Raw genomic sequence first — 21,507 nt, forward strand, 5'->3', positions numbered from 1 at the left:
GGGCCTGGGCCCTGTCCCTCAGCTCTTCAGCTCAAGGCTAGCGCTCTACCACTTAAGCCACAGTGCCACTTCCGGCCTTTTCTGCTTTCGTGGTGCTGAGGAACCAAACCCAGGACCTCATGCATGCAAGGCAAGCGCTCTACCACTGAGCCACCTTCCCAGCCCCAGGGCCTTGGGCATTCTAAGCATGCACTGTCCTACTGAGTTACACTCTTAGCTCCTGGTGTAATATAGCTCTTTAATTTTTAATTGTTATTATAAAAGTGATTATGAAGGGGTTACAGTTACATGAGTCAGGTAATGAATACATTTCTTTTTGGACAATGTCTAACTCTTCCCTCACTCTTCGCAGTTTTTCCCTCCTGTCTTTGCCCACAAATTGTATAGTTTACTTTCAACATAGTGTCTGCTGAGTACCACTGCTGCATTTGTTCACCTTTGTCTCTCTATTTCCCTCTATTACCCTCTCAAAGACAGAGAAATGAACAAACAAGATAAAAAGAAAAGAAAAACAGCAACTAAGAAAAAAACCTTCTTGTTCCCATTTTCTGGAGTTCACTTCGATAACTATTATTTTATATGATCAAATGCACATAGGCATGTGTCTTCTCCTAATAGTATCCTCCTCTGGTCTCACTGTGTGTGAATGCCCACAGTCCTATATAATTGATCATGTCCCAGTGTATTTTAGATCTAGCTTCTGCATATGAGAGAAAATAAGTGCCATTTGTCTCTGTGATCTTGGCTTATCTCACTTAACATGATTTGTTCTAGGTCCATTCATATCCCTGCAAATGACATAATAGCATTTTTTCTAAAGGCTGTGTAAAATTCCATTGCATATATACATATATATTTCAGTTGTGGGGCTTGAACTCAGGACCTGGCTGCTGTCCTTGAGCTTTTTCGCTCAAGGCTAGTGCTCTACCACCTTGAGCCACAGCTCCTCTTCCAGTTTTCTGGTGGCTAACTGGATATAAGTGTCTTGTGGATTTTCCTGCCTAGGCTGGCTTTGAACTGTGATCCTCAAATCTCAGCCTCCTGAGTATATAGGATTACAGGAGTGAACTACCAGTTCCTAGCCCATTGTGTATTTTTAAAAATAAAAGTAAATGTAGACAATGTCAGTGATGAACACAATTTTTTATAATTAGTTTATTGTTATTATAAAAGTGATAGAGGGGTTACAATTATATGAATCAGGTAGAGCGCATGTCCTTTTGTACAGTGTACTATACATTTCCTTTTGTACTCTCTCCCAGTCCCTCCCTCCCATCTCTACCCACAAGTTGTATAGTTCATTTGCTTCCATGTCCAGTGAGCTTCACTACTGTATTTTTTCCACACTTTTCCCCTCGAATTCTGTTCCCTCCCCTGAACAAAATATTTGATCCTGCATCCCATGTTCTACCTTCGTCGCTGTCCTTGTTTCGACAATACCTAAGTTATAAGAATAAGTGGCTAGCTGGCAGACCATAGCTTGCAAATTTGATGTTTAATCTAATATTGGTTAATGTTGGCCATTATCTTCATGATCTACTGACCTGCTGTGTCTTGGGTATTGCAAGGGGGCAAGGGCTCCAAGTGTCGTAGATATTCATCCTAGCAGACAGAGAGCACAAGACAATGAGGTAGATCCTCATCCATGGATGGACAAATGCAAGGGTTAGATAGCCAAGAGATGGTTCTTCTTACATGGTGCTGGGCTGTGCTGTCCCCCCAGAATTCGTGTGTTGAAAATTTAGTCCTCAAAGTTGTCTCCTGTGTTAACAGTATCTGGAGGTGAGGCCTTTCAATTACACACACACACACACACACACACACACACGAGAGAGAGAGAGACAGACAGACAGACAGACAGACAGACAGACAGACAGACAGACTGAAAGACAGGGAGACACAGAGAGGGGTTAGATTTTAAATGAACCAGAAAAAAAACACAAAACTTACTTTATATTTACCTCCATCAAGCAGGGTTTATTTGTTTTAGCAGCAAGTATTACCTTAACCTACAGAGGAAAGAATCAAGAATCAAACTCCAGGAAAAAGGCCACATATCAGGCTGACTCGATTGGCCTCTTGAAGATCAGGTAGAATTTGAGCAGGAGTCAAATAGACTTCCTAGGTTTTGAAGGTGACACAAACAACAGCAAAAACAAAAGTAAAGGATGAACTTTGCGGCCTCGGTGGCCTTACTCAAACCCTCAGCTGCAAGTTGAAAGGTCCATCTGTAACTAAGGATTCACAATCTGCCTGGCTCAAGCATATATTCCTTCTTTACTAATAAGATATCCAGAATGATGTCTCACCCCTAGGTCACAGGTCAGCCTATCAGTCCCTCTCCCAAGGCTTGAACTAGTGAAAGTAAACTTCAGGGCCTGTCTTTCTGGGTGATTCTAGGCCTGGTGGCAACTACATTTCTTACATTCTGGAAGTTGCATGCTGTAGCCACAGAACATAAAAGCTGATGGTCAAAGACTGATGACAGGCAGAAAGAGAGTAGGGAGAGGGTTGGGATATGGACTTTAGCTCCTGACATCCACCCTGTCCAAAGCTAACTAGATATAGTTCAGAAATGACTCCTTCCAATTAATTATCTCTCTGGTATAAGCAAGCTCTAACTGGATCTTTGTTATATGCATACCAAGAATTCTGGCTTATCCTAAATATTCATGAAGCACCTACTATGTGCAATACAGAGAGGGATGGTAGGAAAAGATGTCTTAGAAAGGCATCCTTAAAACCTGGGTTAGGACGCTGGGCTTCATCCATTAGAAATGAGGTGGGGGATTGTGGTAGAAACTGCAAAAGAGAATGAATGACTCCCATCCACAGCCCTGCTTAAGGACACCACAGGATCTGCCTGTTCCCTGCTCTCTCGCTGGCCATCCTCACTGGTCCCTGGGTGATTCAGACCCATAATCATCTGCTGAGCCCTGGCGTAATGATGTCTGACAATGATGATGGTATCATCCGCAGCTGGCAGAAGATGGGGCTCCTGCAGATGTGAAGACTTGCAGAGAGCATGGGCATTAGAATTACATGTGTTGTGTTGCTTTCCAGAAAAAAAAAAAAGCAGCAACTCAGAAGTGAAGAGACATTTAACCAAAGAGGATCTACAGATGGCAAATAAGCACATGAAACGATGCTCAATATCTTTAGCCACCAGGGAAATGCAAATTAAAACCACAATGAGATATCATTACAGATGTATGAGAATGACTAACCTGTAGTGACAACACCGGATACGGGTGAGGATGCCGGTGTGAAACTGGATCACTCATGGCTAGCGGGATGTAAAATGTGTAGTCACTCTGGAAAACAGAATGGCAGTTTCTATTAAAAAAAAAAAAGACAACTACACACATCTCCTAGAGAAATGAAAGCTTACATTCAAGCAAAAACCTATACCCAAATATTGCTGAGCAGCTTTAGGGTAATGGCTAAAAGTTGTCATCATTCCAGATAGCCTTCAACAGGTAAATAAAAGATTGATCTGTGGCTCACTGATAGCATGAAACAAACAGAAGGATGATTGCTATATGCAAGTTGGATGAAACTTTAGGAAATTCTGCTAAAAAATAAAACTCATCTCCCAAAGTTACATGCTGTATGATTCCATTTGAAGCAACAACATTTTGTTGGTGGTGGTAATAGTCCTGGGATTTGAACTCAGGGCCTGGGAACTATCCCTGAGCTCTTTTTGCTCAAGGCTAGTGCTCTACCACTTTGAGTCACAGCTCTACTTCTGATTTTCTGGTGGTTAACTGGAGATAAAAATCTCACAGCCTTTCCTGCCTGGGCGGGCTTCAAACCTTGATCCTTAGATCTTAGCCTCCTGGGTAGCTACGATTACAGGCATGAACTACCAGAATCTGGTGAAACATTTTGAGCTGGGTGGACACCTGGAGTGAAGGAAGGGGTAAGGATAGGTCGGGAGGTGGGTGTGGCTATCTAGCAGCAATCTGAAGACCCCTGTGGTTATGAGAAATATGTATCTTGATGGTATTGATGTCAGTATCCTGGTTTTGATGTGGTACTATAGTTGGGTAAGATGTTTCTATTGGGGGCACTGAGTAAAAGGGCACAAGTACTATCAAATTATTTTGTACAATCACTTAGGATTCTACAGTTGTTGCAAAAGAAAAGATTAACAAAAATAAACTAACAAATGAACTGCCTCCAGACACCAGAATATAAACCAATGTGAGTGAAACCAGATGGAGGCAGGCTTTCCATGTTTTCTTTTTCATAGCTTTTCATTTGAAAGCACTTTCTAGATTGTACTATGTAGAGTGGCTAAAACTACAATAAGAAACTATTCTTGCTAGCTACCTTCTGCCTTGATGAAGTAGAAGACTGAGCTTGGGTCATCACATCTGCCAGGAATTGATTGGAAAACCCTAGAAAGATAAGGGCCAGAGAAAAGCCCAAATGCTGGTATTAACTCTATTCAAATCTGGCTGAACTGGGTCCAGCCATAGCTCAGAGACTGAACTATAAGATCTAACTCCAGAGTTGAAGACTAGTCAAGTTTATTGCTCTATAAAACAAGTAACCAGACAAACAAGCATCAGGGCTCTTGGGAGAAATATAATAGAATCTAGAGTCAACACAGACTTGGATCTACCGTGTTTGAAATGCCTTCAAAAATTGACAGCTGGGCTGGGCGCTGTCATCTTTGCTACTCAGGAGCAGGAATCTAAGGATCACACCTCAAAGCCAGCCTGGGCAGCAAAGTCTAAGACTCTTCTCTCCAATTAATGACCAGAAAACTGGAAGTGGTGCTGTGGTTAAGAGTGATAGAATGATAGCCCTGAGTAAAAGAGCTCAGGGACAGTGCCCAGGTTCTGAGTTCAAGCCCCATGACTGACAAAAGATAAATAAGTAAAACAAAAATTAAAAAAAAATAGGAAAACTTAAGAGTTGTCCTTGTCTCCTGCTTTCTACCCTAAATCCATTCACAAGACCTGTTAGTTCTAGTATACTCCTCCTTCTTGGCCTTCCCACAATGTAGTTCTTGTCCTAGCCCTGACAGTCTCTAGCCAGGATTACTGCACAAGGTTCCTCATTGATACCTCTACTGACACTTACTCTTCTATTTATTCATATTCCATAACTGGCTCCCCAAAATGGATCTTTGAAGATGATTCATCACACTGAGAGTGTCAAAGGGGAACAATTTTAGGCTGTAACAGCCATTCTCAAGAACATTCCAGAATGTTCTCAGCCCAGAGTGTGTCTCTGTCTTCCCCGAGAGGTCCCAGAGGGGAAACCCTTGAGCTCCCGGTGAGCCTGCTTTCTTGTGGAGGTAACTTGGAGTGAGTCCATGACTGGACCTTCTTTGAGTCTGCTTCTTTTTCTGTTGAGGCTTTACCCCTGAGACCACTCATAATGGAACCTTGCCCAGTGACTTATGGGCACTTTAAAACATTACCATATTGGGCTTGGGAATCTTGATCCTATGCCTGCAGTGGAAACCCCAGGAGCTTGGCCGGAAATGTGGCACAATGGGGAAGTTCCTGAGGGACTTTATGCTGATTTGCTTTGGCTTGGCCAGAGAAGGGATTTCGATGCTTCCTGTGGGTCCTTCCTCGCTTGCTCCAAGCCAATGTTTCATCATGGACTTCTGGAAACTGCTTGCGGTCTAAGGACAGTCAGCTGCCAGTTTTGTCTGGGCATGGAGACCCAGTTTCTGGAAGGTTCTGATGAGGCCATAACACTTGGAGCTACCTCCTGGGAAATCAGGAGCTGCAATTTGGGCAGCCTACAGCTTTCCCCCAGTAGTTTTTGCACTGTGGGAAAGCTAGGACGGTTTGCACTGGTTCCAGAAACGATCCTTTGTTCTTCCCGATCTCAAGCAGGCTTATCTGGCAGGGCCAACTTCTTCTAGGCTCATTGTGGGGCAAAACAAACAAACCTGAAGGCAGCTGCAGCCTTCACAGTTTGCCTCCCAGCTGAATCAAGAAAGCAGAACTGACCAGGAATTGTTAGAAGATCCTGCTTCCCACTGACCTCTGAGGAAGAAGGTCAAAGTGGGTGGGTAGGTGGGGGGAAGCCCCACCTCGCAATTTTATGACAGCCATCCATTGACTCAGTTCAACACTTCTTTATTATGGGCACCAGGCAGCTGGCCAGGTTCTAATGATGAATTGAAATGGGTGAAGATAATTATATAAGGAAGTATATTATACAGCCTATTAGGAGGTGATAACTACTATGGAGAAAAAATTAAAATGCAGTTGGGAGAGTTGATAAAAAAAAAAAAAGGCTGGCAATGGCGTTGTGATGGAAGGCCTTTGATGGGAACATGGAGGCAGAAACTTGGAGCAGGTGAGAGAAATGGGAAGAGACTGGGGAAGAGTGCTCAGGCCACAGGGCAGCCTTGAAGAGGCCAGTCAGCTTCCCTGCCAGGGATAGGTGTTTAAGGATGAAGAAGGCCCATCTGGCTGGAGCAGCGAGCTTGGTGGAGCAGAGAAAAGAGGTAACGAGAAAGGAGAAAAGCCCAGATGGTGCAGGGCCTCCCAGGCTATCATAAAGAACTTCATTTTGTTCAGCGTAAGATGAGGAGGAATGCCATCTGATTCATTTTAAGCCCCAGTCCAGCTGGTTGATCAAACTTTCTCAAAAAACAGTCGCAATGAGAATAAAAAATACAGGAAAAGCTGCAGAGATTGGTTCATTCATTCAGTAAATGGATTACTACTCATAGAAGCTTTGTTTATCATGGTAAAAAAAAATCTAACAGCAAAAATGGAGGGTACCGTGCCACACTTTCTGCATGATGATAGTTATACAGTTGTAGCTTTTCACCCCTGGATTCTACATGCATAAGTTCAATCAATTGTGGATCATAATTACTTTTAAAAACACTAGATACCTACCAAACATATACAGACTTTGGTGTTCTTTGTCAAGGCAGTAAAACAACTACTTCCACAGCACTTACATAGCATGAGGTATTGTGAGTAATCTAGAAACCATCAGAAGTATACAGGAGGTTGAGTATATGCAGATATGACACTATTCCGTACTTCTGCTCAGAAAGCTATGCTCATCATGCAAGACCAATACATATGGAGGTTCTGGGGAGCAGGAAGGGGTTCTAGCTACACATATCACTGCCCTACAGCTCTAGACTCTCTCATGTTCAGAGCTCCAATTCTTCGTGTTCCACAATGGAATGTCCTAGTTTTTTTTTTTTTTTAAATAAAGAAGCAACTTTATTGAGAAGGTTCCTACACTGACTGGCCAGGGCCGCAGCACAGGCTTAGGAGCTGATACTGCAACCCCGAGCAGCCCACGTACTTAGGTTTTTAGAGGCAAAATTCACAAGATCAAGCCTGGTCATGCAGGTGACCAATGAGATTGTCACATACCCAACAGATTGCAGTCATACTAGACCACACGCAGGTCTAGATTATTTTTGACACAAGAAATACTACTAAAAACCAATCCAAGTGATAGAATATTATATAAGCAGCATAATGAAAGTAACTTTTAATCCTACCAAAGGGTATTACTGTTGACAATTCGGTATTTTTCTGCTTTTTTCTATGCATGTATCATAGGATAGGTAAGATACTCTAAAGTGGACTTACCTATCATCTATCTACCTATCGATTTATCTATCCATCTATCTTGTTTATATAAAGGAATCCTTCTCTCTCTAAAATCTACCCATGGCCCAAGACAGCTACTTCACACTGTCTTCCTTGTTCATTATTTTAGGGCACTTTGGTTTGAACCCAGGACCTCGCACTTGCTACATAGTTGTTTGAGGCACACCTCCCAATCTTTTTGCTCTGGTTATTTTGAAACAGGGTCTTACTTCCTGGCCAAGTATGCACCTGGACTGCAATCCACCTATTTTACATTTCCCACCCGAGTTGGGATGACAGGTGTTCAACCACCATACCCAGCTTCTTCCACTGGTATGGACTGTTCTGGCCAGGCAGAGCCTATCAATCTCAGCCTCCCTAGAAGCTAGGGTAATAGACACGAGTCACCGTGCCTGGCTCCAGTCTCCATTTTTGTTCATAACCTGCTAACTTGCTTTGCATTGCGTCAGGGAACCAGAAGCCACCAGAAGAGAAATTCTATGATCTTCCAGCTCAGCGAGTTTCCCTGCACAAGGGCCTCTGCTCTGCCTTTCCTTTCGTGGTGCATACGGGTATGCTCAGAGCCATTGTGTCCTGGGTACTGGGCCTGCTTCCTGCTTGTGGACACAGAACCAGCAGCACTTCCCTCTCTCACATATCGCCAATTGTCTTCCATTCTCCTGAGAGCGTCTGCTCTTCCTTGTCTTTGAGGAACTCATACCCTGGTGTGTACGTGGAGTGCCTCCTAACTGCTGGTTGCTTTACCCTCTATCACTGTCCCTTCTGGTGCCCGGGGCCCAGACCATGATCCTCTGATCTTTCATTCTCACTTTCCTCAGAGACAGCCCCTTCAGAATAGATCTAGAGTCTAAAAACTCACCAGCCTTTTGCACCCATCCTAGCCCAACCACCATCATCTTTCATTGAGTGACTGCCATCGCCTTCTAACTGGTTTCTCAGTTCCCTTCTGTGCCCTTCCAGACTGTCTTAAGCCAGAGGGATCCTTCTAGAGTACAGGTCTGATCAATGGATTTACATTTCAATGGCATACCAGGCCCCTCACACTCTGATCCCACCCATCTGTTCTCTTCCTCGCTCATTTCACACTCCAGACTCACCTGGCATCCTCTGACTCCCTACCCCAGAGCCTTTGCACTGACTCTTCCCTCTGTCGGGAATGGTCCAATCTCTGGCTTTTAGTCTCACCTCTTTTAAGACTTCAGTTAGGAGAGTGGGGAGGGGAGAGGGAACATAGGAGAAAAAATAAGGGAAGGGGTAACTAGTTTGACAAGAAATATACTTATTACCTAAGTAAGGTAATGTAACTGTAACCCCTCTGTACATCACCTTGACAGTAAAAAAAAAAAAAAATTTCAGCTAATTTTTTTTTTTTGGTCGGTCGTGGGCCTTGAACTCTGGGCCTGGGCACTGTCCCTCAGCTCTTCAGCTCAAGGCAAGCGCTCTACCACTTGAGCTACAGCGCCACTTCCGGTTTTCTGGTGGTTTATTGGAGATAGGAGTCTCACGGTCTCTCCTGCCCAGGCTGGCTTTGAACCGCGATCCTCAGATCTCAGCCTCCTGAGTAGCTAGGATTACAGGCGTGAGCCACCAGCGCCCGGCTTCAGTTAATTTTTGTAGTGACTACCCTTACTCTCTTAACCTCCTCACCTTGCTTTCTTCTCTTCACAGTACCCATCAGGAAACTAACATTCTATTAGGTTGAACCCTATTATTTTGCTTATATTTGGCTACATTTGATCTTAAGAAGAATAGTTTCATATGGTTCAAATGAATGCATATTTTACTTGTTAACAGATGTTCTCTGCCTCTTCCCATTGGGGTGTCTATTCTGGAGGGATTTGGGCTTTGTCTGCTCAATTCCTCACTGTGTCTAGACCTATGCTAACACATACTGCATGTTTAGTAAATGTGTGTTGAGGGATGTTCTTCAGGAAGCTGCTATCTCCTTAACCATCACAAGCATCTTCCTGGGGCCATCTGTCCCATCCGCCTCCTCCCTTCTACTGCCTGTCTGAACATTGCAAATGCTACATTTGGCTTCCTGAGAGCATCTCTAGGTCACCAGGTGTGATCCACACCACCTGGGGTGGGGAAACAGGTAGAGCTTTAATACCCTGCAGACCTACAGTGAGACAATTGAGGTGTGTGTGCTTTCCCCTTCATGGCTTTCTCTTACTGCTCTGCTCCATCTTCTCCTACCCTCTTTTTGTCCCCATCAACCAATTAAATTCTGACCTTCCTTTTAATACTGAGCTTAAAGGTCACCTTCTCCGAGGAACCTCCCCTGAATACTGTGGTCCTTACCTACCTCCTTCTGACAGTAAGGAGACAACAGACTGCTACCCATTTTAGTATTTCAGTTCCCAGAGCTACCATGAGTTTGGCTCTTCCTTGGAGCCTAGGGTTTGAATCTTAACACGTGAGCTACAATTTTAGAGTCAGGCAACTGGACAGAGAAGATAGCTTTCCGAAGGCCTTAAAACTGATGGCAAAAGTGTGGATTCTGTTTTCAAAGCTAGGCCTGTCATACTCTATAACCCACCCGAGTTAGGAGATGTTGAAACCTGCTATGTCCCCTCTTCAGGACAGGGCTGATCCAGCACCAGCTGCAGGTTCCCATAGCTCTTTGCCTTTTTCTGTGAGGTACATTTCCCCTTGGGGCAGGCTCAGGAGCTGAGTTGCTAACTTCCTGTGGGAGAGCCCTCCACAAACCATTGATGATATGGAGATACCCTATCCGGGGTAGGAACACTTGAAATGCTTGCTCTCCACTGGGCTCTCATAACCACCCTGCAGGATGGACTGAGCTAGGCTGTCTACAGTGATGAGAAACCGTGTTAGTTAATGTTCATGGGCTGCCTTCTCTTCAAGCTCCTTCTCCATCTGCATATCCTGTCAATCAACTACTCTCACAAGGACTCTTGTCTCAGGGTTCACTTCTAAGGGAATCTAAAATAGACCCACTTCTCAATACCTCTGCTAAGGTTTCCTCCCTTCTCCCAATCACATTTCATCAAGTTGTAACTTCCAGAAACCAGAGAAACTAGTACTACCCCCCCCCTTTTATCTCCCACAGCACCAACCACGTCTGCAGACCTAAACACTGTAAATTCTAACTGAAATTGCTAACTCAAAGATACTTCCAAACTACAGATTAGAGAGTCTTGGCCAACTTTTCTCTCTTGTATACATCTCACTGCCTTTTCTGATGCTGGTCAAAACTATGTTATTTGATCAATGTTCTTGGACACCAGTCCTTTCTCGAATCAACCACCAGCTACCTTGCAAATAGAAGAGGCACCACTGGCTGGCTGAGGACATGCATGCAAAGCTGTGTATCTTTTCAGATGCCCTGTGGGAGCTGATGTGACTAAAAGGGCAGAGTCAAAATCTGAACTAACCCGATAGCCATCAGTGGTTCTCTCTCTCTTACCCATTAAAGAGTATGAGGATCCTAAGAATTATATAATGTCCATTACTCTATGCTGGGACATAACTAGGCTGGATTAGATACATTGCTATCTGGGCCGTCTTCCAACTCACAGCTATGAATTCTCTCCCAAGGGGCATGGGAGGATCAAGCGCTTGGGAGGCCAGGGCTCCAAAGACCGCAGCGTCATTTATTGAGTGCTTACTACATCATGTACCTTACATATGCTATTCTCATCGATCTACCTTTCGAGGCAGGGTTGACTTTTTTTTTTTAAGCCTGACAGATGAGAAAACTGAAGATGGGAGAAAGAAATGAATTCACCCAGAATGAGGTGGAAGAATGCTGGAAAAACAGCATTCAGACTTGAATCTGATTGAGTCTGGATAGAATACATTGCCCTGCCCTGAGCTGAAGGTTTGATTGGACTTGGGTGTGACCAAAGGTAGGTTGGTAGGGTAGGGACATTTCAGACTAGAAGGTAGGTATCAGATGTTGTTCAAGGGTAAACTGCCCCAACCATCAGAGGCCGAAAAGAGTGACTCTTTGTTAATACATCTGTGTCGGTTAAGTGTTGGCTGATGTAGGAAGGTGACTTGGCATCAACAAAAGGTCAGGAAGAAAAAAAAAGGTCAAGCAGGCCTTGGGTCTGTGCAGCAATGTGAGTTCAGGTCAGCTGCACTTGAATTCCTTCAGGGGCCCAGGCCAAAAGGACAGCAAGTATCCAAGGGAATGTCTGTTCTCTTAATGCCAACATAGCACAGAGAGTGCTCTGAGGCAAGAGGAACTCAGAACTGGCCGGTTGCATCTTCATATCATTGGCCAAAGCAAGTCATCCAGACAAATCACGGTCACGTGATTTTTTTTTTTTTTTTCAGTTCAAGACTGGGAATTACCCTCACATTTAATAGGCAGGACTGAAAAAAAAAATCACATGACTGTAAAGGTGGGGAATGTAGGGAGAAGTGGAGAATGGAGGCCAATAATTTATCCTAAGAATTCAGGCCAAAATTTTATCTACATGGAAGATGTAGTGGCAGAAAAACTTTCTATTGACTAGGAGCAAGGAGTCCTCACAATTACATTGTACAAGGAACAGCTACTCTTCAATATCTGTGCTATGGGAAGAATGTATTTGCTATAGATCTTGATAAATTGAAAGCATTAATATCAGTGAAAAATGAGGAGACAGTATACGTGTGCAAATCATTCAATAACTGAATTTAAAATAAACTTAACATCCTAACCTTTGTTTCTCCCATACTAATTATTTTAAAAAATTTTTAAGTTAATTTTCAAAATTATGGTGCTGAAGATTGAGCCAGGGTCTCATGTGTGCTGGGCAAACACCCTACCATTGAGCGAAACGTCTAGTGCTCTGGCTATTATTCTTAAACTCACAAGAAACTGATTTAGAAAATTACCATATCTGATGAAGAAGAAATAATTCAGCAAAGTCCAGCCATGCTTTGTATGTGTGGAATAGGGATACTTAACTGGTAATATTCTTTGTTATTTTCAGGCACCGTGATTTATAGTAATTCATTATTGAGATGCAGTTCTTGTCTAAGGCTAAAATTATCCATTCTAGTATATACATTTTTACAGAGAATGATGTATGAAATTGATTCGTGGCTTTTTTTTTTCTTGTGCGGGTCCTTTATACTCTTTTTTTTTTTTTTTTGGCATGCACGTGTATGTGTACTGTTAGTCAAAAACACAAGTAATGACTCAGAGCCTGGTGGTCTAGAAGGTATTATTTCTGGCCCAGGGGCCAAGGAGGGTTTTCTACAGGAAGCAGGTGCACCATTCCTTCAGACACTTAGAGCTCTCCTGGGCCTCACACTCAGTGGCACCACAGCAACAGATAAGCCATTTTTGAAACTCAGCTTCATTCTTGTGCATTAGAAGGAACTGGCCCAGCAGGATATAGGCCTAGGAGAATGGGACAAGGCAAGAAGGAAACAAAGTTATCGTAATATGTCTCAGAGGTGCCCTTCCTTCCTCCTCCAACCATATGGACCTAGATGACAAAGGTTGGGCAATGAGTCAGATAAGGGAGATTGTCAGTCACTGAAACCCTGACTACAGCCAGCAGGGCTTGGGGACAATTGGTGAGAGGTAAGCCAAATGGATTGTTCATCTTCCAGGGCTGCCAAGCCCAGCAAGCGCTTGCTTGCTCCTTATACTGATCACCTGGCATCTTGGAAAAAGACAGTTTCTGACTCAAAAGAGTCTAAATCAAGAGTTCCATGATGATGATGATGATGGTGGTGGTGGTGGTGGTATTACTGGGCTTTGAACTCCAGCTCTTGTGCTTGGTAGGCAAGTGCTCTACCACTTAAGCCATGCCCTTAGTCCTTTTTGCTCTGGTTAATTTTCAGATAGGGTCTTATGTTTTTGTTGGTGCTGACCTGACCTGACCTGACCTCGATCTTCCTAGTTATACCTCTCACAAAGCTAGGATGACGAGACAGGACTTTCGTGCCCAGCTTATTGTCAGACTCTAGAGATTTCAAGTCCTATTACATGTCTGTCTCTTGGGCCTGGTTAAAGGGGATTTTCTAGCCCAGAATGAATGAGAACCAACATCCACTCACCACTTGTTTAGAGTCAACTGAAAAGCTGCCTTTGCTGGGCCCATGAATTAAGCAAAAGTAGGATAAAAGCTGGGCACCCAGACTCCACTTTATGTGTGTGCTTTGATAGGAGCCATTCTTTCCTGCAGTCACTTTGCAATCACCTCCAGAAAGAACAGGATTTACCGATAAGCATCTTGTGACAAAAGGCAAATGCCCCTCAGACAGGCAATGCTTTCTTCTTATCATCTTGTGGCAAAAGGTAAAACTGCTTCAAAGGAAAATGAACAGTTCAAAACTACAGATCAACTGCCAGGGAACAGTGACCTTGCAACAGAGACTGACTTGTTCCTGCTGCCCTCCAGGGATAAAGTGATAACTTCTTTGAAACTCTTTCAGAGACAAACACTGAGATAATGGTCAACCAGGCTACACCTATATATTATGTGTACATTCTTACTCCCTGCCCTAAATTCACTCCATTAACGTAAGGCCCATGCCTTTACCCCTGAAGACAGCTAAACATGACTGAAACACACACTGAAGTGCTATCTTCTGTGGTTTCCATGTGATAAGTTTCCTTCCTCCCTTCTTCATTATGTCTCTTTATTTGGCATATAGGGCCTGATATGAAAAACTTCTGGAGTTTTTATCTAGGACCTAAAAACCTGGTTTAACTTTGAGTTCTGGGCCTTTTGTAGGGAAACTGGCTGGTGCTTTACAACTTTCCACTACCTTAGTTTTTTTCTGCCCTGTCTGGCCTCAAACCAAGATTCTCTTAATCTCTGCCTCCTGAGTTCATGATTACAGGTGTGAGCCAACCTGAGTTTCCATTCTACTACATTGAATGGTTGATCGATTGATTGTTGTGCTGGCACTGGGGCTTGAACTCAGGACCGCATGCTTTTACTTAGCTTTGTTGCTCAAGGTCGGCACTCTACCACTTGAGCCACACCCCTTCTCCTGGCTTTTTGTGGGTCAATTGGAGATAAGAGTCTCTCAGATATATCTGCAGCCCAGGGCTGGCTTTGTACCATGGCCCTCACATCTCAGCTAGGGGTATAAGCCATTAGTTCCCGGAGATTTTCTATTTCTAATATGTTCCTAGCTATGGTTGATCTGGTGGGAATGTTTTAAGTAGGGGACCTAGCATATACCTATGCTAGGCAAATGCTCTATCACTGACCTACATCCCCAGCCAAGGCACTTCTTTGAAATGCACATCAATGAGTTATAGACATTCCTTATCCCACACTACTTTCCCAATCATAACATTTCCCAGGCATTGCTCAATGTCCCCGTGGTGCCAAGATCGCCCTCAGCTGAGAAGTATTGCACATGCGGCTGGCAGGTGAAGGCCATCTTAACATTGACTTGTTTTTGTACACCACCTGTGCGATCCAGGCACCTGCACTGCAGTGTGGACCAGCAGAAGTTAAGGCACTGTTCACCATCCCAAGGTTCATGGTGGATCCTGCCCTGAAAATTAAATCAAGTGAACCAAATGCTAAAACATTCAAAGAATGCAGATTCCTCTTTCTGTCCTGAGAGAGAGATGCTGTCCTGTGTGTGGGAGCAGCACTGACAGTATAAAACATGCTAGACCTGTATCTCTTTTCCAAGCCTTTTACTGACTGGGGCCACATCATAGGCTTCTATTGTATCCTGTATTTTCCAACTTCTTAGACTCAACAGTTCTGTCTCTGCAGCCTGCGGAGCTATTCAGCCTCTGCTTGTATGAGTCAACTTTGTGACTCGTGTGTGTGTGTGTGTGTAGTCTTCTATTGGTATATTTTTATGTGTGTGTATATAGGTATTAGAGCTTGAACTCAGAGCCTGGGGATTGTCCCTTAGCCTCTTTCACTCAAGACTGTTTCTCTACCACTTGAGCTATACTTCCACTTCTGGCTTTTTGCTGGTTAGTTGGAGATCAGAATCTCACAGATGTTCCTGCCTGGGCTGGCTTGGAACCTTGATCCTTAGATCTCAAGCTTTCCGGGTTGCTAGGATTATATCTTTGAGCCATGGGAGCACCACCTTCTTGGACTATTAGTTTTATAGAAACGGTCTGTTTTAATAGATTTGCTAAACAATACATGTTAGATAAATGTTAAGTGCACCATGACTCATGTTTCTACAGGGTGTTTTAGTTTTCTACGTGCCTTCCACAGGTTTTCATCTCTCTTTTACAATTTTATTACACCATGATTGATGAGGAAGAACAAGGACCATGTGGAGAAAGATATCTCCCAAGTCTATTTGAGCATAAGCTGGCCAAGCCATTACATGGTGGAGGCTAGAGCTTTTAGGTCACATTACATGTCTGTCTCTTGGGCCTGGTTTGGGGGCTCTCCAGTTCAGAATGAACGAGAACCAATATCCACCCACGCCTTTGAGTTCTGGGCCTTTTCCAGGAAAACCTGCTGGTGTCTGTTGACTTTCTGTTACATAAAACAAAGTAAACTTCATCTTAACTAAAAGGCACATATTTTTTAACAAGTAAAATCAAATAACAGCTAGTCATAAAATGGACCCAAGCATTAGGGGTGTGTGTGTGTGTGTGTGTGTGTGTGTGTGTGTGTGTGTGTGTGTGTGTCTGTGTCTGTGTGTGTGTGTGTGTGTGTGTGCGTGCTAGTTACTGAGGCTTGAACTCAGGGCTTGGGCACTGTCTCTTAGCTTTTTTTTCCTCAAGGTTAATGCTCCACCACTTGAACCATTTTTCCACTTTAGGCTTTTTGGTGGTTAGTTGAGATGAGAGTCTCATGGGCTTTTCTACCTGGGCTAGCTTCCAATTGCAATCCTCAGATCTCAGCTTTCTGAGTACCTAGAATTGTACAATTGTAGGAATGAGAACCTGGCTTGAGTTTGGATTTCTTCAAAAATTTTTTTGGTGCTGGGGATCAGACTGAAGGCTTTGTACACACCAGCCAAGCAAGCACTCTATCACTAAGCTAAGTTATATCACCAGCCAGGGGTTTTGCTTTTAGACATTGTCTAATTGTTGAAGAGAGAAACAAAGCCAGGACTTCCTGGTGATTTTACACTGCTACTTTAATCATTCTTTTTATATGGGTTTGTTATTATTATATCTTTTTAAATCTTTTTTAATTGTGAAAATACTGTACAGAGGGGTTGCAATTACATGAGCAAAGTAATGAGTACATTTCTTATCAAGTATTGTTGCCTCCTCCTTTGTTTCCCCTTCCCATCGCTCTCCCCCACCTTTGTTGCTTTATTATATCTTTTAAAGTTGTTATTATAAAGATGATGTACAGAGGGGTTACTATTTTATAAGTCAGGTAATGAGTACATTTCTTTTTGGACAATGTTACTCCCTCCTTCCTTCTCTCCCAGTTTTTCCCTCCTACTTCGTCCATAAGTTGTATAGTTTATTTTCAACATAGAGTCTCCTGAGTACCACTGCTGCGTTTGTTCACCCTTTAATTATTCTCTCTGTTTTGTAGAGTTGCTTAGCATGATCTTACTTTTTATCAGTCTCTTTCCATCTTCACTGATGGATTGTACTGTGGTGTTTTTAAGTCAACATGTTTTTAAGTGCTTTAAAACACTGGCATTTGCTAGGTGCTGTAGTTATGGAAATAGCCAGGCAAATGCATTAGGATGAAGAGACATAGAGCTTTGTCCAAGGAGAGGAACATTAGTGATAATAATTTTAACTAATAGCAAATAGCACTTTTTTTATTTTTGGCGTGGGGCTTGAACTCTGGGCCTAGGTGCTGTCCCAGTGCTCTTCAGCTCAAGGCAAGCACTCTACCACTTGAGCCACAGCACCATATCTGGTTTTCTGAGTGGTGAACTGGAGATGAGAGTCTCGTGGACTTTCGTGCCTGAGCTGGCTTTGTACCTTGATCCTCAGATCTCAGCCTCCTGAGTAATAAGGATTACAGGCGTGAGCCACGAGCACCTGGTGCAAGTAGCACATTTGAGCACTCTGACAGGTTACACTCTTCTGGAGATACATGGCACACTTTAGTCCTCATGTGTACCCTGCCCACCCCATTCTCCTAGGAATCTGGGAGCTTGAGCCCCCTGCCTTTTTCCCACTCATCTACTGCCCGTTTGGGGGCCAGCTATGGAAATCAGCTGATCTGGTCATCTGAACCTCTCCAGCCACCAAGCTCAGCAGACAGAAATCCAGGAATGCACAACAGGTTGGATCCAGGTGAACTTTCCAGGAACATGGCAAGGCCCCTAAGCCAAGTTGCCACCTGATGTTCCATCCTCAGCTTTCCCACTGGTCTCATTCTGGCATCTTCTAGCAAGTGAGGAGGGAAAGATGACCTTCCTTCTCACGTCAGCTGTGAGGAATTCACCTTGCTTCCAAGGGAAGGAAACCTCATGAGACTCCATCATGGCCCTGCTCATTGCCCATTTAGTTTCTCCAGTGGCTTCAGATAGTAAACCATTCATCAGAGGGAAGCCCAGATGTAAGGAATTTGGTTCAGAAATCCTGAAAAGATGTCATGGATGGTCGTCTTGACCAGGCAAGAAAGCGCATTTCTTCCTGTAGCAGCAAAATGGTGATACAAGGGCAGACTTGTCCTCAACTGAAAGACCAAGAAGAGAAGCTCTCCGGAGGCTTTCCCCAAAGGGTATCTCCACCTCTTGCCAAACTATGGCAATGTGAATCTGTACCAAGATTGACTTTGCTTAGGTTAGATCTGCATGGGTATGTAGGGTCCCATGCATAGGTGAACCACCATATGTCTACTGTCATGCTGCCACCATCTTGGAAGTCTAAATACAGTTAAGCCTTTCCATTTTGTTTTGCACTGGGCACTGCCATTTAGGTCGGAGGCCCTGGTGTGGGCTCATTAAAGTTTTGAACCTTCACATTGGCATCTGCCCTTGTTAAATAAACATATATTGTTTTGGCTTCTCATTCTCAAGCTTCCATCACTTCCCTCTGTCTAAGACCCGACTCACAGCTCCTGTCCTGAATGCCCCTTACATTACTGTGGGCCTCTGTCGCAATGATGCAGCTCAGTTCTGCTCTTCTCTAAGCAGACACCGACACCTAGGTCTGCATGTTCACTGATGACCAATGGCAACCTTGAAAAGCCAACATCCCCCGGTCACATCATGCTTGTATCACTGTGCTTTTGGTGTGGAGGCTCAGCCCAATACTAGGTCTTGATCCTTTTCTCTCCTGGTGAGACATGCTTATCCTATAAAATCCAGAATTCCAGGCTCATGAAATCCTTTGTATTTTATCTAGAAGCTCAAAGCAGGGCAACCCCAAAGTCATGTGATTGACTCCTTGCAGGGTCTAGACATTAGGTAGTAGGGTATTGTGCCAACAGAGTGAACAGACAGGAGCTGAGGGCCTCAGTAGTTAAGCCTTGGGACTTGGGTGACAGGAGAGATGGCAGCTGACCACTGGGGTCATGTAGTCCTGAGCTTGGTCTCTGTTCCTTTCTGCTAATTACAAGGGAGGGTCTAGGAAAGGCCCTGGAATCTGGAGAGTATAACAGTGAGGGTGGGTGATGGCCCACCTTATTTCTAGTGGTGCACACAGCACAATGGAGCCTGGAGGCCTTGAGCCCTGTGGTTTGTCTGCCCCTCCCCAGCTTCCATCACTGTTATTTCATATGACACTGAGCAATCCGCATGTGTTCTCTTTGACCCAGTTTCCACATCAGTACAATAGAAATGAAATAGATAGATAGATAGATAGATAGATAGATAGATAGATAGATAGATAGATAGATAGATAGATAGATAGAAATACTGCCGGGCGCTGGTGGCTCATGCCTGTAATCCTAGCTACTCAGGAGGCTGAGATCTGAGGATCACGGTTCAAAGCCAGCCCGGGCAGGAGAGACCGTGAGACTCCTATCTCCAATAAACTACCAGAAAACCGGAAGTGGTGCTGTAGCTCAAGTGGTAGAGCGCTCGCCTTGAGCTGAAGAGCTGAGGGACAGCGCCCAGGCCCAGAGTTCAAGCCCCACGACCGACAAAAAAAAAAAAAAAAAACAAAACTAATACTTAGAAAGCTTGGAAGTTTCTGTATATAGCAAACATCACATATATACATATGTTGTATGCAGTACTGGGAATTGTTCCCAGGAGGCCTTGTACCTGCTAAACAAGCACTCTACCACTTAAACTACATCCCCAATCCAGAATATTTTTTTTAAATGATAAACACAGCTGGGCAAGTATGAAACCCTACAATTAAGGAAATGTGGTGGATGTCAGAACAGTGTTTATCTCTTGGAATAGGGGATGACATTGGCTGAAAAGAGGTACAAGGGAGCCATCTGGAATTTCAAAGTTGTCTGGGTCAGGGTGGTGGCTATGCGGGTACATCTATCCATATAAAACTTCTTCAAGCTGGGCACTGGTGGCTTACGCCTGTATTCCAGCTACTCAGGAGGCTGAGATCTGAGGATTTTGGTACAAAGCCAGCCAGGGCAGAAAAGGCCAATTAACAACCAGAAAACTGGAAGTGGTGCTGTGGCTCAAGTGGTAAAGTGCTTGCCTTGAGCTGAAGAGCTGAAGGACAATGCCCAGGCCCAGAGTTCAGGCCCTGACACAGACAAAAAAAAAAAAAGTGAAAAATAGGGTGGGAAGCATGGAGGTGTTGGCCAGTGGTAGAGTACATGCTTAGCATATGTGAAGCATGGGATCAATCCAGCACTAAACTAAATAAGTTGAATATACAAAAGAGTAAGGATGTCTCTTCCCTACCCTCTGGCTTCCTGTCCTGCCATGTGATCCAGCTCTCCTTTTTATGTGTTCCTGCTATGAAATAGGCACCAGAGTGTAGTATCTTCCTTATAAAATACTCTGCATCAAATATTTTGTTATAGCAATGGAAAACAGACTCATCTATTCAGAGATTGCTTTGGATAGTCCTGAAGCCATTTTCTTGAGCTAGGAATGTCAGCTTCTCACCTTGGTAAATGTCAGCTTCTCACCTTGGTATAGATTCCAGGATGCCGGCTTGTCACATGCCTTGACAATGCTTGCATCCTGGCAGGGGCAAGCAAGGTTCCATAAGCCCCTTCCCAAGGGGTGGGGCGTGTATCCAAGTCATCCATTCTGACAGCTCTGCCCCAGACACTGGTGGCAAGGCTCACTTCTACCAAGCTCTGAGCCTTTGAACACTGACCGAATGACTCATGCCCAGCCCAGCTGCTCCGAAGCTGAAGCAGTTCTGTTTGCCCATCATCTGCAAGCCCTTGAGGCTGCTCAAGCATGTGGGGTCATCAGCACTGAGGCAGGTGGCGCCCTGCCAAGTGCCAGCCTTGCTCTCTTATGGTCCCTCATAAGGACATGTGGCAGGGGCTGCCATCTGGCCTGAACTAGAGGAAGAGAGGTTAGGAAGAGATGTGTGTGTGCTAGTGGCAGAGGGGAACAAATTACCTTGTTAAAACCTTTGGTGACCAAATTGATGGCCAGCTCTCGGCTGATACCATCCACCCAGGCAACATCCTTTTCACCAATGGGCTCTGAAAGGAAGGCTCTCAGCCTGGGAGACATTTGCTCCATCTCCTGCAATGTGGGAAGAAGAGAAAGCATGAGGAGGTGTCTGACTACACAGTGTGAGGGGGGTTCTGGGGAGCTCCCTGAGCCTGATGGACTGGGACAACAGAAGGCAGACTTTGATCCATCATCCCATGGCTATGGGGAACCAGGTGTGCTGTCCCAGGAGTCCTTTCTACTTCTGTGCCCACCTGGATGAAGGGAGAGAAGTATAATGCTGGCTCCAGATGAGTCAGAAAAAGCCAGTTCTAACTAAAAGGTGTCCTTGATGCTAAGAACCGCTGGTCTCTTTCCAATGCTTGCCATTCTACCTGCTGAAAAGCCAGCTGCTCTTTCTTAGCTAATTAACCTGCTTTCTCTCAAA

General features: G+C 44.2%; 1 protein-coding gene across 1 annotated transcript; it reads right to left on the reverse strand.

Moving 5' to 3' along the window:
• Positions 1 to 12,840: 12,840 nt before the first annotated feature.
• Positions 12,841 to 21,149, reverse strand: Banf2 (barrier to autointegration factor 2). Its single transcript, XM_013027074.1, has 2 exons — positions 21,024 to 21,149; positions 12,841 to 12,987 (listed from the first exon to the last, which is right to left on the reverse strand). The coding sequence occupies exons 1-2, from the start codon at positions 21,147 to 21,149 to the stop codon at positions 12,841 to 12,843; spliced, it is 273 nt and encodes a 90-aa protein (XP_012882528.1).
• Positions 21,150 to 21,507: the final 358 nt, after the last annotated feature.

This window comes from Dipodomys ordii, unplaced genomic scaffold, assembly GCF_000151885.1.
Source record: "Dipodomys ordii isolate 6190 unplaced genomic scaffold, Dord_2.0 Scaffold99, whole genome shotgun sequence".
Classification (NCBI taxonomy): domain Eukaryota; kingdom Metazoa; phylum Chordata; class Mammalia; order Rodentia; family Heteromyidae; genus Dipodomys; species Dipodomys ordii.